The following is a 14,947-nucleotide window of genomic DNA, read 5'->3' on the forward strand; positions in this document are numbered from 1 at the left end:
TGCTCCTTCTCTGTCAAGCTGGTGTAGCACTTGGTGGTCCCTGGGGTCTGAGCCATTGGTGCCTCATTCCCTGTCCCCAGGAGGCTCTTGTGGTTGCAGCAGCATTGGGCATGGGTAGGGGGCGTGGGGGAGGCGGACAGCAGCTAAGGGAATCAGCGGTGGTGCTGGTGTTGCCAAGAGAGCAGCTGTGTTTGTAAATATTCACCTGGCAAGGGTTCCCAGCCCTCAGCATCAACTAGCCTCCTCTCCTTCCGCATATCCTATGCCTCCTTCTCCAGTTCAGAATACCAAGTAGTGGCACCAGGCCCCTCCTCACCCCCATGGACAGTGGGGAGTGAGAGGCACAGCTGTTAAAACCCAGGAAAGAGAGAGAGTAGGAGGAAGGGGACCCTGGTCGGAAGCATTCTGACTTCAAGGTGGCAGAGGCAGAGCCCCAGGGCCCATTTCCAGTGCAGATGACCCCCAAACCCATGGCTCCACTCCAAGAGCCCTCTGCTGGTCCAGCTTCCTAACCCCACCCCAGTACTCTAGACTTTCACGATCTGGGAAGATGGCTCTGTCAGGACTGCTTCCTAAACATCTCCCAAATCTGACCACTCCTTCCCACCCTGCTACCCTCCCCCTCCCCTCAGCCTGGTCTGGTCCAGCCATCACCAAGTGCAGCCCAGACTCCCACACCAGTCTCCCCACAAGCCACCCTGCTCTGTGCAGTGTTTACACCGACACCAGAGTTATGTTCCTGATACACAAATATGACCAAATCGTGCCAATGCTCAAAAACGTTACCTGGCTCCCTCCTACCTGAGGACAAAACTTCGAAGTCAGCACCCTGGTACTGAGACCCTCCATGATCCTCAGATTCTTCCTTCCCCTTAGAAACACATTGGCTTCCCTCTATATCTGCCTGGAGGCAGGTCGGGGGCGGGAGGGGGGGTGGTCCGTGCAATGGGTTTATACAAACCTCTGAGGGCTTCAGAAATGGGGATGCACAAGGCAAGCCAGGAGATCATTAAAGGACTTCCTTAACTCCCAGTGAAGGGCTCTGAAACAAAATTATAAATTCCTAGGGTCCAGGGCTCCTGCAAACAAGCCAGGAAAAAGGCCCATAGGAGAGTTCTGGTGCTGGACTGACTGGGTCCAAGTCCTGACTCATACTGATAGCTGTATGACCTCAGACAAGTCACTTTACCCCTGTGCCTCTTTCAAAAATTCTCGTGGACAGAGACTATAGTGCCCGGTGCATCGAAAGGAAATATTCAATAGACAGAAGCTAGCTCAAGCAATTACTCTGTCTCTGCCAAACGAAAGGGCTCAAAGACAACCTGGAGAATGACATGCATTCACACCCTACCTTTCCAGCAGGCTCCTGGCACTGGGCAGGCAGCGAGCTGGTCCCGCCAGTACCAGTCTCCCTTTATAAAGGGTATGTGGGGTTGGGGAGCACTTACCACATCTTGATCAAAACACAAAGGTGCTGAAGGCCCTGCCCCAAGTCTGCCCTCCTGGGGAGGGCTGATGGCAACAAATGCCTGCTCTGAGGAGCCAGCTGGTGGTGGGAGCTCTAGGAGTGGTGGCAGAGGCTCCCCAGCAGCTGTGGCAGTGGGTCTGGTAGGGGACGGGGTGCAGAACAGTCTATGGGGAGCTGATGGCCCCTCAAGGCCTCCGCTGCCCCCCACCCCCAATCTGCATGCAGGGCAGCATTGGCTCAGATCAGCTCAGAGGCAAGCACCCCAGCCTTAACCCCCATTCTGCCAGGTTGCCAAGAGCCTCAGATTATACCCCTCTGCTTCTCCCCACCTCCACCCTGTCTTCAGTTCTAGAGAGCGGTTTGTCAGAAGGGTTGCTTAAGGACAAGTCTTCTTACACATCTATCTGTGGCCAGGCCCTCAGCCGTGGGCTGGGGGCCTGCAGGCAGCAAGAGCGGTGGGGGCGGTGGGAAACAGTGGGAGTCGGGGAGGGGATGCCAGATCTCCTGGCAGAGGGAAGCCTGCACCATTGCCCAGGAATCTCCTCCAGCTCCTTCCAGGGGCTGCCTCCACCCCCACCAGGTCACACCCAGTCTACTTGGGGGAGAGGAAAGAGATTAGGCACAGTCCCAGAAAAAAACATTTGCTTAGAGACGTTCTGGGCAGTGGGGACACTCCAGACCAAATACCAGTATTGGCAGGTAAAAGATAATGGCCGAGCTTCCCCACGAGACCCCAGCACAGCAGCACACCAGCCCCTTCTCAAGGCCTGCCCTGAGATGCTTTCCCAGTTTGCTGGTGTGGGGTGGGGGGCAGAGGAGGAGTGGGTGGCCACCCTGGAGCCAGAATCCACACCTTGGCCTGCTGAAACCAAAGCTGAGCCCCGAAACTCCCTCAACACCTTTGGCAGGCAGCCTGGGACAGTGAAGTCCCAGGATGTGCAGGGCCTCAATCCTGCAAGTTTTCTTCACAGGGGAAGGAGTGGGGGTGGGGATCAGCTACAGCCTTTTTCACTCTTCCTTCCCAAGCCAAGATGTGACAGGGCCACTGCCGGACAGTAAAAGGCAGGTCTGGCCCAAAGGACCCACCGCACCACCCTCAAGCCCTACTCACACTCGGTGCTTCTGAATTTTTCAGAACAGGGCCTTCCCAACACCGTCCACCTCCTCAGCTCGCAGCACAGCACTCTGAGCTCCCTCTTGAGAGCTATGGGCTCAGCCTGCCTGGAAACTCTAGTGCCTGCAGGCCTTGCAACACCTTCCCTGGAGCTGATTCGGCTTCCCCTGCTGGCCCCACTATTGGGGGAAGGGCTGCGTGGAGAGCTTCCTGACTCAGCAGCCCTTACCTGGAACCTGGCTCCCAGGCCCCAGGCTCTGGCAACCCCCACCTGCAGGGAGCTCTAAAATGTACAAATGCCTGAGGAACCACCCCTAGCCCCCAAAGCCCTTTTCTCTTCTTTCCTGGGGGGGACCCTTACTTATCTATGCACATTTTCAGAGATATCTTTAAGGTGAAAGCCTCCTTTGATGCTTCTCAGGGTAGCTTCTGGGGCAGAAAGTTCAGTGGACAGAACCCCGGTCCTGGCTGACAGAAAACCACACGGGGTGCCAAAGGCGGGGAGTCCTGGCCCAGCAGTGCTGACCCAGAAAGCACATGGCCCAGGAGCCAGGTCAAGAGAAGCACAAACCTCACCATCCCACCTCGGTGGCCTGGTCTGTTGAGACGAAGACACAACAACTCTCCCCCAGCCCGGTACCCTCCCCGTCCACACAGGCATTCAAGCTATGTGCTGAGAGAGGGGCCGCCTTCCTCCTGGGTTTTAATTAGACTCACAGGACCACAGACGACTGGGGCAGACACAGGGCCGAGGGCCTCCCCAAGCTGGGAATTGCTAGGTGAGGCCCACTGCATGATCCCCCATGAGACACAGGCCCAGGATTCAGGGTTGCTGGGTTACAGAGTGGCTCACCTGCCGAACCTCCCTGAGGAGCCTGAGTGTAGTTCTGAAGGTTCAACTCAGACTCCTGATGTAGAAAGGCCTAACTAAAGGTTGGCTGCGCCCGACCACTGCACAGGGCCGGTCTCAATAGCCTGAACCCGCCTCGGACAGGCTTCCCTTCAGCAGTTCACTTGGGGGCTGCCTGCATCCCCCCATCCTCAGTCCAGCACCTCTCAGGAATCTCACTCACCCTAAGCCCTGGTCAGGGAACATGGGCTCGCATTCCTGACAGCCATACCGGGAAGCCAGGCTCAAACAATAGTTAATCAGACACTTAAAAATACAAATAGCCTTGAGCGCAGAGGAGCAAAGAGAAACACAGTGTCTTTTACGAGCTCTGAGATAAAAGTTGTCCTCACCACAAATCAGGCCGGACAAAAATTCTCAGAATGAGGAGGGGCAGCAGATGTTAAGACAATGGCAATGTTCCCTTCAGCAGTATTTCCAGCGGACGCCGACTAGGAGCCTCGGGCCTCACCGTCCTTCCTTCCACACCAGTTCTGGCGGCGGGTGGCAGACAGGGAAAGTGGCGAGGGCCTTGAGTGCTACACAGGCGGAGGCTACACCCTGGCCGGGCCCCACTGTGCAGGAAGCCAAGTCCTGTGGCTGCAACATGATCATTTCCCCGCCCCGCCCGTCCAGGTTAGGGCTACCAGGGCCCTGCCTGGCCTTGGGAGCAGTGATCCCCAAGGGAGGATCAAGGGGCAAACCCTACAGGTCCAAGCTCAGAAAGAGAACGCGGGCTGCTCCCGGCAGGGCCATGCTGTCCTGCTGACAGAGCTCAACCGCCGGTGGCCAGGGTTACAGGTGGGACAGGATGTGCCTCCCTCCAGCTCCGGGAAGTTCCTCGGAGGCGGGTTGAGGGTCGTTAAGAGGTGGGTGGGGTCACTGAGGTGAGGGGAGCAAGAGAGCAGTGGGCTCGCTTGCCCACCTGTTCACTCAGGAGCAGCTTGGAGACATTCTGCTCGGGGTGAGAGTCACGAGGCAGAACCTGAAACATCCTCAGTCAGGGACAGGGAGCAAGAGATTAGGAGCAAGGTGGGAAGGAGAGTTCCGAGAAGGCAACAGAGTCCTAGAATGAGGCCTGTAACGTGTGGGGACTTCTGGGGAGGAGGCACCGAGGCTGAGAAGACGGCACGTGGCTGCCCAGAGCAAAAGCCGATGGTCTGCGCTATACATCACCCTGTGCCTTACACATTAGCCACAGGCCGATGGTGTCCGCCAGCTCACCCGACCTAGCACCGCAGGGTTTGAGGATGCCAGAGTGTCCCAGGCAAGCCGTGCCTCCAGATCCAAGCCAGAGGGACCACGACCACAGGCAGGAGCCAACAACGAGCCTATCCCCACCGTTTCCCGGGTCACGGCTTATTTCACAGGAATGACACCGAGCAGCGAAAAGGGAGTTCTGCTTTTGGTGCAAGTTCTCTGGGACTCTGATAAACAGCTCAATTTTCTGGCTTCCTCATTTTTTGACCAAGTTCCTCTTGAGAACTGTACAAGAAGAAACAAATCTGAATCTCGCTCAGTTCAGCACAAAGTCTGTGCTGGTCAGTGGGACCCTGCCACCTCCTGAATCGTCCCCTCTGGAGTGACTCAGGGCCATGGAGAGGCGACTGACTTCCACTGCCCTCCAGTCACCAAGACATGTTGTTGGCTGGGGAGAGCTGGTGGCGTCCACAGAGTTAAGGCAGCCCAGCCCGCTGCTGGTCAGGGAGGACTGAGAACTCAGGCCTCCTTTTCAAGGCCAGGATGAATGGGGACTATGCAAATCACTGCCTCCGGAGGAGCTGCAGCAGGGGAGGGCCTGCTGCTGGCAGGCCTGCACCTCTCTACTTGGGTCTGTCACATGAAAGGGTTTGTATTCCTACCGCTGCCTCTGGCACTTGGCCAAACTGGGGCTGTTCTCACCAGAAAACAAAAATCTCTTTCAGACCAAAGCTAAACCAGGTCCCGGCTGGCCCAGGGAGGCTGACAGACGTTGTTCACACTGACCCACTGAGGAGTCATCACCTGGATTCTCACTGAACCCCCCCAGCTCTCCAGAGGGAGCTGAAGGCCCCTGTGGCTGCTTAGAAAATCACTGCGTCAGGTCAGGGAAGGCAGGGCCAAGAGATGGGATCGGCCCATTCTGAGGCTCTGGCTGTATGTCCTTCTCAGAAATAGTCATGACTGGGCCTCAGGAAGCAAACTTTTGGTACGAGGGAACTTCAGTAATTCTCATGGAGTTGATGCGAAATGCGGAGAAAGAAATGGGAAGAAATATGTGACAGTAAACAAGAGCCCTTGCAGGGCACAGAGAAGACCTTTAAGAATGGGGGTCTCAGGTACCCCTGCCTGCTGCCACAAGCACCCCTGGGCTGTGGGTGGGGTCGTAACCCAGAACCCAACGTGCACAATCACACTCCAGAGCTGGGACTCCATCTCCCACAGAGCTACACTACAAGGTCAGACTTCAACCCTGTTCAGACTTTCAGAGCTGCCTGTCTGACAACCAGGCGCTGTCCATTAACCATGGCACAAATATCTGTATCTACCTACTTATTTTTAAAAGAATATATCGATAAAAAAACAAAACCCCAACCAGATTCCCACCATATTTTATTACAAGACAGATGGAAGAACATCATCTCAGAATAGAGGACAGTCGTGTAACTTGAAAAACTCTCAGTACTGCCTTCATCCTCCACACTGTGTGCAACATGTGGTTGCAGATCTCCTCTGCAGAGGATGACACTGAGTGAAGAAACGAGGTACAAAACAGCGCACACCCTGGGCATCCACCTAGAGTCAGGACCCACAGCGAGGCTAACCTATGTGGCCAGCACAAACCCTGTAAGCTACGCAGGACGGATGCTGCACAGACGCCCATCGACAGGTGACAATGACACAGCAAGATCTCAAACACACATGTGACCATTTAGCCTGGGAGAGGATTTAGGACAAAACCACCTCGGAGCTGATTCGGAACCGATAGGAGGGCTTGTGGGTGTTCCACAGGTATTCTCAACCCAAGGCAAACAGGCCTCGTCTGCCTCTTAATCTCTGATGACCATCCACCCTCCTTGGTCATCCTCCTCCTGCTGTCAGCTGGGAGCATACACCATGCCCAAGAAGTCCTGAGAGAGTTCATGGGGCTGCCCCACTGGGGAGAGGCAGGAAGTAGGGAAGGAAGAGAAACGAAACTTCAATCCAGATGGAGAAGGGGGCTTCACAGGTCACAGCCTTCCCTGCTGCCTGACCTGTGGCAAGGGGATCAGGGACACATATCCCCAAACCTCCCAACAGCCCACTGGGCCAAGGGAAAGGTGCCTTCCCTTTCTCTGTGCCACTCCAGGCAGAGCCAGGCTGAGGAGGAGGCAGCCGGCAGGCTGAGCGGGGGCTGGGTACAGGTGAGTCGGTGGCGTCCCCCCGAGAAGCACCCCCATCACACCTGCTGGGAGGTACGTTCTCCAGCATCCTGGCGTAAAGCTGGCTTCACGCAGAAGAATGGCCAGAGCACCACCGCTGCCACAGCCAAGGGGTCACGGCAGGCCTGGATAGGTCCTTTCGGAGGCCCCCTTCTCCATGTGGACACCTGCGTTCCTCTTACTGACCTCTAGGCCCTCACCATCCACCCTCAGGTCAACCTTACTCTCCAGTCTCACTGGCTGGCCCACAGTCCATCTTGCTGCGTTCTCTGTCCCAGCTCTGACTACCTTTCCATCCCCATCTCTGACTACCTTTCCATCCCCATCTCTGACTGTCCCTGCTGTGTGGCTCCAGCTGGCCATGCTGTCCAATCTCTGGCTGACCTTACTGTCTGCCCCCCCAACCCCATAGCCCTCCTGTCCATGTGGCAGGACCCGCAGTCAGTCCCCAGAATGGTTTACAGCCAAAGCTGGGGGAAGGGTTAGTGGTCAGGAGGAACCCCACTGGGGATTCTTGGCCACGAGAACAATCTAGAGAAAACAAAAATCAAATCAAACAACGAAAATGCACTAGTGGGAAAAACAGGGCTACCAAGGGCTAATCCTGGTAGCCACCTCCTGTGCTGGTGGGCCAAACTGTGGTGGTACACAGAGAGTGGGTCAGGGTTCCTGGTGTCGACTGGTGGGCACTGTCCCAGAGCTGCCCATTCAACCCGGGCCAGCCTGTCCTCTCTCTCCATTCCTCCAACAGCCATTGTCACTAGAGCTATTCCCGGCCCTGAGAGATACCAGCCCAGGTGTGCTTACCCCAGGATCTGGCAACAGATGCCGACTGTTACCTCACTGGCACCATCCTGTCCTGGCTTCCTGCTCTAAAGCCCCAGGTGGCAGTTACCTTGGAATGCAGGCCTGAATGAGCAGATGACAGATCAGAAGCCAGCCACCTCCAACTCTCCATGGCCACCCCCAAGCACCCCTACTCCCTAGAGTAGCTGTCAGGAGAGGAGAGTATCTCCAGGAAGAGCTGGTGAATGGTACAGATGGGACTTCTCGGGATCTGAAATCTTTCAGGCTCTGAGATTACACATTGAACTTCTGAACAGACAGCTTGGCTTGGCTCACATTTGTCCCAGCCCATTTCCCATCTTCCTACTTCTACCTGTCATGGACCCCCAAGCCTCACATAAATCAGGAAACCACACCAAGCAGCTAGGTCAGAGAATGACCACACCAACCACAGGATCCCAGAGCAACTGAGCAATTATGTGGCACCACCTCTGGGCCTAACCTGAAGGCCAACCCCAAAGGCCCAAAACAGTACCTCAGTCACAATGCTCCCATCCTAGGGCTCAATGAGTGGTTGGTGGGGACTCTGACCAGGCCAACACAGGGCATGGGACCATCAGACGAGATCCTCCAGTGAGCTGAGGACCGGGGCTAGGGCCTCCTTTCAGCTCTGCTTGGCCAGAGTGAGTTCCCAGCCTACTGGGAGACTGGAAACTTGGAGCTCTACGGAAATGATAGGATCTCGTCCTCAGAGAAGACTACCGTCCACAAAACCCATCACCCTGCAGCTGTAAGTGCAGCCATTCACTCATTCGTGAACTCACTTCTGGAGCATCTCTTTCTGTTCTGAGCGCTCCAGTGAGGGCTGCTACGGCTCTGGGTGCAAGGGGCTCGCACCTGCTTTCCCCTAGGACTCCCCCCATATTGACGACATCCCGCAGCTAGGCAGAGCGCCTGGTGCCCAGCAGGAGCACATTCAAGGTCTGCTGTCAGTCAGTGGACTCGTGTTGAGACAAAAGATTATAAAGCACATCATTATTAAGACAAATTATTCTCAGGAATTTTTCTTATCATTCAATTATGCAATCAACACTGACATACACTGTGTACTGGCCCTGGCTTGGGGCACAGGCAGGAGACACCCTGGTTCTGCCCTCAGGAGATCACGTAGGAGGCCAAAGACTGTAGTTTAGTGGAAGCTGTGCCCCCAGGAGATGCGTGTGGCTTGAAGGGTGCAGGGACAGTTCACCTTGGCCATCCACATGCTCAGTTTTGGCCATATGCCCTTGATACGGCTACCACACAGAATAAAGCCTCTCCTGCCTGGTCTCCTAGGCCTGAAGAGCCCAGCCCCGGAGACCTCACTGGCTGAGTAGAGATTGTGCCAAGCTCTCATTCAGCTGTCTTCTCAGTCTTTCCTCTCATGGATCCTTCTGCCTGGAATGTCTGTTCTTTCCCTACTCCCTTTTGGCATGTCAGAGTCCTGCATCTCCTTTGAGGAAGGCTTGGCTCAAGGCGTTATAGCTTTAGCTAACATTCAGTTAGCCTTTCCCTATGGGCCAGCTCCTGCTCTTTGCTCTTTACACCTGTCCTCTCCTTAAACACGCCCCGTCCAAGGACTGCTCCCTTGTCTGTGGCCACCGACCAGCCTGCTGGAGGGGGCTGGGTCCCTTCCAATCCTCCAGGTCCCTCTGTGGCCTACAGTCTGAGAATGTGGTCTGACTCACAGCTCTCAGGGTTGGCTTCACCACTGAACCTTCTTGTGTCTTGCTGCCGCATCTGCTAAAGGGGGCTAACAGCACCACAGTGTCAGGGGTGAAATTAAACGAAAGCTTGTGGACTGTAGAACATGGTGCTGGACACATAATATACGCTCAAGAAAACAGCAGTCAAGTCAGCACGTTTCCAACACCACTTCTGCCATGAAAACACTGCTTCTCCCCAACAGTACTTCATCCGGTGAATGTTTTGAGGGCCTACTATATGCCAGGCACTGGCTAACTACATATTGCAGCTTCTGTTACACAAATGCCTGCAACTTCAGCCCCTTTTTGCAAAAGAGTCAGAGCCTCATGCTCACTTATCCTGCATGCTGTGTCGGGGGGACAACCCTGGATCCCATCCGGGGCTGTAGCTGAGCCAGATTCGGCCTTCTGAAGGTCAACCCAAGAGCCCTTGTAATCTCAAGGGACAGAAAACCAGTCAGGGAGCAGAGTGGCTAGGTTCTGCTGCCCCCTGGTGTCAGCATGCTCTCATCGGGAGGACCCCCCTACCCCACCATGGGCTGGGGAGTGAGAGAGGGCACTAAGGTCAGAATTCTCCCGCAGAGAGGTGCGCCACATGCAAATCCAGGCCTTCTTTTGTGAGGTGTGCCCTACATGTTCTGCCCAGAGTCCACTGTCTGTCCGATTCCTGGCTGCTGTCCTGGGCCCCCTGGGACGGCCCCAGACCTCACACCAGTCCTTTACCCTAATGGGAGCAGAGATGGAGGGAGAATCTGATTGGGCTGAGCTGAGCTAGGCTGGGCAAGACTGCACCTGCCCTGGACACCCATAGCCAGACTGCTGCCACACCAGTCTCTGCCACCATTCCTCTTCCGGGAACCTAGCCTCAACTGGGCCATCTTTGGCCAGACTTATTCTTATCCATAGTATCGCAACAGCTTCCCACTGCTCTCCCAGCCTCCACTCTCCTCCTGCTGGCTCAGCCTGGCCACTGCAGATAAATCAAGGGCTTTTCTGCCCCAGAAATAAAACCCTCTTCTCTAGAATCCCCTCCCATCCAGACTCCAGCCCCTCTGACAACCCACAATACTCGGGCAAAAGACCCTAAAAGACCCATCTCCCGCCACAGTTCTTCCTGCACATCTTTGCTGACCTGACTTTCTCTACCTGGGGTTTGGCCTACCTGCCTCTGACAAACACCCCTGTATGCTGCAGAAGCCCACTCAGACGTCACCAGTGGTCGGGTATATGGTTGCGCAGACTGGATCCTGTAGAAGGACACAGGGTTGCATCAGCCTAGAAGTTCATCCACCCAGAGGGGAGCCTCTTTCTATTCTGTACAAGGGTGCCATTTGGCACGCAGAAGTGCCAATCCATTGTTCTCAAAGTCCTCTGAGTGCTCACAGCACTGAGACCATGTTTTCCTGGGCCAGGCACGGCATCTGACTCACCGCACCGGGTCTATTTTGTTTTCTTGTTCATTACTCGACACACAGGTGGGATCTGGGTTGGCCTCAGTATAGCCGTTGCTCTCCCAAGGCTCAGAGCACATGGTTGCTTCCCCCAGATAGGCAGTTCCTCCTCCAGGTGGTTCTCCTCTATCCTTCCCTTGTCTCTGTAGGGCCAGACTGGGTGGTAAACGGCACATCACTCTACATACTATCACTTCAGAGGGGGCCTCTCCTAGCTCCAGCTGAGCCAGAGGATTCTGGAAGCTGCCATGGGATCAGAATGTGTTCTCAGTGTTAGCCCAGGTGTCCTCCCTGCCCTCAGAGAAAGGCTGGGTCCAGGCAGAGTCCCAAGGAAGGTAGACATGATCTGGGACATGCCATGACGTGTGGCTGGAGTGAGCGCCACACACCAACCTCAGTGTTTCACACTTACACCAACTGTGGCATCTTTTGAGAAATTTCCTGTACTCATTGAGAAATCTGGCCTCTAGGGAAGCAGCTGCCCCCCTGTACCAAGAGCCTCCCTGCTTGACATTCCAAGGCCCCTCAAAAGCCCTTCAGTGAGGCAGTTTCCCCACCCTAGGCGGCACCTGATCACTTTGCAAAACACTCTGCACCGAAGCAGGACTGAAGGCCAGTTTGAGTTAGTGTTGGCTGAATCCCACTTTCAGATGAGCATCTTGCACCGAAAGGATTTTTGTTCCTCAGAGTCTGCTGATGACTCCTGCAGTTCTCAGGCACCTCCCTGTAGCCACAGAAGACCAAGGCTCCAGAGAGCTACCCTTGGATTTATGGCGGGGGGGTTGTTGGTGGTGGTGGTGGTGGTGGTGATGGGGTCTCCTAAGGGTAGGGTGACGGGGTTCTTGCACAGGGAAAGGGCTCTGAGAGCATCATCCACACAGTAAGCAGGGGCTATTACTATCATCATCGTTATTTTGATACCTCCGGCCCTCTGATCCTAACCCCAGCCCTAGCTCCAACCCCGTCTGCTGGATGCGCACATCAGACCCAGAGGGCCCTGCCTGGCTTGTCCTCAGACCCGGCAGACAGAAGGAGCTTAGGGAGCTGAGGGGATTATGGAGGCCTCACTCTCTCCCCAGCTCAGGGGAGCTGCCCCTGTGGCCTGACACAGGGCAATGGTGGCAGGGGATGCCCACCAACCCTCCAGTTCAAGCCTGATGCCACGAAGCACTTAGCAACGATGGATCAATTAAAACTTCAGATCAAGCCCTAATCTTTCAGATATTATCCATGTGACACTGGCAAGTCATTAACCTCTGAACCTCAGTTAAAAAAAAAAAACCAGCACCACCAACCTCCTAGGATTTGCCGTGAATATTAAATAATAGGCAAAGTTTCAGTTAAGAATTTCAAAAGGGTCGACTTCCTCCCCTTCTGCTCAGAAAGAACCTTACTACTTCCTCTGATACTGCTGTTTGAATGTGAAATAACAATAAAACTATTTCATAAAGCATTTGCTCTGGGCTAGGTCAGCTTAAAGCCAGTTTAAGGTTCAAGCACAGCACGTACATTATTAGGCTGAATTTGTACAAGCGGGTAGGTGGAGACCCTTTAGTGGTATCATAACCTAGAGGAAATCAAAGCTCACAGAGGACTGACTGATGCAGGCAGGAAAACTGGTGGATGAATGGGTCCTGGGTGAGAGCCCAGGTTCTGTGTAGGGGAGGAAGAGTGTTGGGCAGGGACTTAGGTGGGGTCCTCAAAGTTTCTTGAGAGGATGCAGAGGTAAGAAGCTGACTCCTGTGAGGGGGAGAGGTTGTGGGCCGGCACAGTGGGGACACAAGCCCTGGGCATAGCTGAGGAGCCAGGTGAACCCTGCTTTACAGAGGGTCAAAGGTGGGCAGGGAGGGGTTGTGGGGAGACCGTCTCAACCAGGATCGGGATGCCCCAGGTCAGTCTGGGTCGTGTCCTTGACCTGCTGTGGGACCTCAGGGCCCAACACCCTCCATTTCTGGACTCTGGAGATGAACAAGGATAAACTGTCTGTCCCTGGACTTGGTCTTGGGGGACGACTGGGCTCAGGCCTCGTCTGCTCAGTGGATGGTCCTCGCCATATTGGGGGTGGGGGTGGGGGGAGGCCACGAGAACTAGAGGGAAGTTGTGGGGTCGCAAAGACGAGGCTGTTGTGGGGTCGCAGTGAGCAAGGTCTCTCATTTTTACTGACACAGCTGCTTCCCAAACGCGGCCCGGAGCCCGCCAGAATTTGGAAGGGGGAGACCTGGGCGACCCAGCGGAGTCCTGAAAGGATGGCTCAGGAGCCGGGGCTGGGGGCTCAGCCAACCCAGGACCAAGAACCCACAGTGTGCTGGTGATGGGGGTCACGGACGAGGACGGGGATGGAGGGACTCACCCGAGAACAGCCAGAGGGAGCCCCCCGACAAGAGGAAGAAGGTCAGCATATCGGTCAGCGGGACCCAGCCTGGCCCCGCACGGCCTCCCCGGCCCGCAGCCCCGCAGCCCCAGCAGTCGCCGCGCCGCCGCCGCCGCCGCCGCCGCCGGGTATTTTTAGCCCCCGCCCCTCGGCTCCGCAGCGCCCCGCCTTCCCGCGCGGCTGCGGCGTCTCGGCGGGAGGGGGAGGGCCGGGAGCGCGCTCTGCACTGGCGCTCGCAGCCAGTTCCGCCGCGGGCCAGGTCCGGGCGCCCGGTGCGCTCAGCCCCGCGTCGGAACCGCCGAGTCCCCGGGCGGGGGAGGGGCCCGGCTGCAGAGCCGACCGGCCCTCTCCACCCCAGCCCAACGTCAGGACTCGGCGTTCTGGGGAAACGGGCAGGAGAGGGGCGCACGGGCGACGCGCGCAGGGTGGTGACGCCGCGCACCTCGCCAATGCGCGACTCTTACCCCTACGCGCGCGATCCTGGCTTTTAAGGCTGGGCAGACTCGGTGGCAGAGAGGTTGTGGTCACCTGTTCCAGTAGGCGCACGTGCTGCTGCGCCGCTTCCCGCTGACGCTAACGCCCCCTAGGACCTCAGTTTGCAGACACTGGGAGCCTCTGGGTGTCAAGCCCTCTAAGGAAAGAAGAGAGAGGGCGATAAGGGTCTAAGTAGGATCTGGAAAAGTGGCTGTTAGGACGGATAGTACCCATATTCGCTGAGAACCCCAGATCGCACATCTCTCCTTCTGGGAAGATTGAATCTGAGGCTACCCAAGGTCACAGGAGGCTCCATGTGGTCACAGGCTGCCACACGGGGTCACATGAGGTCACAGGAAGCCACGTGGAATCACAGGTGATTCACCGAAACACAGGTAATCCTGGTCTTCAGACACAATCATATGTGGCACATGAGGCCTTAAGACGCCCCTCACAGCTACAAAGGCACCCGAAGACCGGGACGGCTCCACAGCTCGGCGACCAGTTGTGTTGCCAAACTGAACTCACCCAGCCTGAGGCACCGCAAACCTAATCTACTGACACCAGGTTTTGGTGAGGGAAAATACAGTGTTTATCGCGGTGTTCAAAGCGAGGGAGTGGAAGATAAACCCCAGAGCTACTTTCAGTTCGTCTTTGAGTTAGGGTTTTTTTCTTAAGGGATATGAACAAACAGGCTGAAATTGATCATCTTGTGACATTTCTGTGACATTTCTTCATCACAGTTTTGAAATAGAGAAGGGGCCAGGGCACAGCCTTTGAAAGAATGGCATTTCCTGAGGACAACATGGGGCTTCCAGGTGGTCCTAGTGGTAAAGAACCCACCTGTCAATGCAGGAGACTAAGAGACATGGGTTCAATCCCCAGGTTGGGAAGATCCCCTGAGAAGGGCATGGCAACCCACTCCAGTATTCTTGCCTGAAGAATCCCATGGACAGAGGAGCCTGTGTGGAGTCTTCCATCCATAGGCTACCATCCATAGGCTCTCAAAGAGTCAGACATGACTGAAGCAAATTAGCGCACATGCAGGAGGGCAACATAAACTATTAGAATCAAACGGGTCCAAGATGGTAGTCAGTTCCACCAGACCTTAATCCTCAGTACACACTGGTTGTAACAAATCAGCAAGCTAAGTGACACACCCATAGGTGCCAGGACAGTTCCAAGACTGACCATCAAAGACCCAAAAGAAGCCGATGGCCCAATTCCTGGAAACCTCCACCCCTTCCC

General features: G+C 55.6%; 1 protein-coding gene across 2 annotated transcripts in view; it reads right to left on the reverse strand.

Moving 5' to 3' along the window:
* ACSL6 (acyl-CoA synthetase long-chain family member 6) overlaps positions 1 to 13,325 on the reverse strand; it is a 65,456-nt gene extending 52,131 nt beyond the window's left edge. For both annotated transcript variants that reach the window (XM_018050725.1, XM_018050724.1), the window contains exon 1: positions 13,205 to 13,325. In XM_018050725.1, coding sequence (XP_017906214.1) covers positions 13,205 to 13,253 — 49 coding nt within the window. In that variant the 5' untranslated portion in view covers positions 13,254 to 13,325. The remainder of the gene's footprint in view (positions 1 to 13,204) is intronic.

Source organism: Capra hircus, chromosome 7 (assembly GCF_001704415.2).
Source record: "Capra hircus breed San Clemente chromosome 7, ASM170441v1, whole genome shotgun sequence".
NCBI lineage: Eukaryota > Metazoa > Chordata > Mammalia > Artiodactyla > Bovidae > Capra > Capra hircus.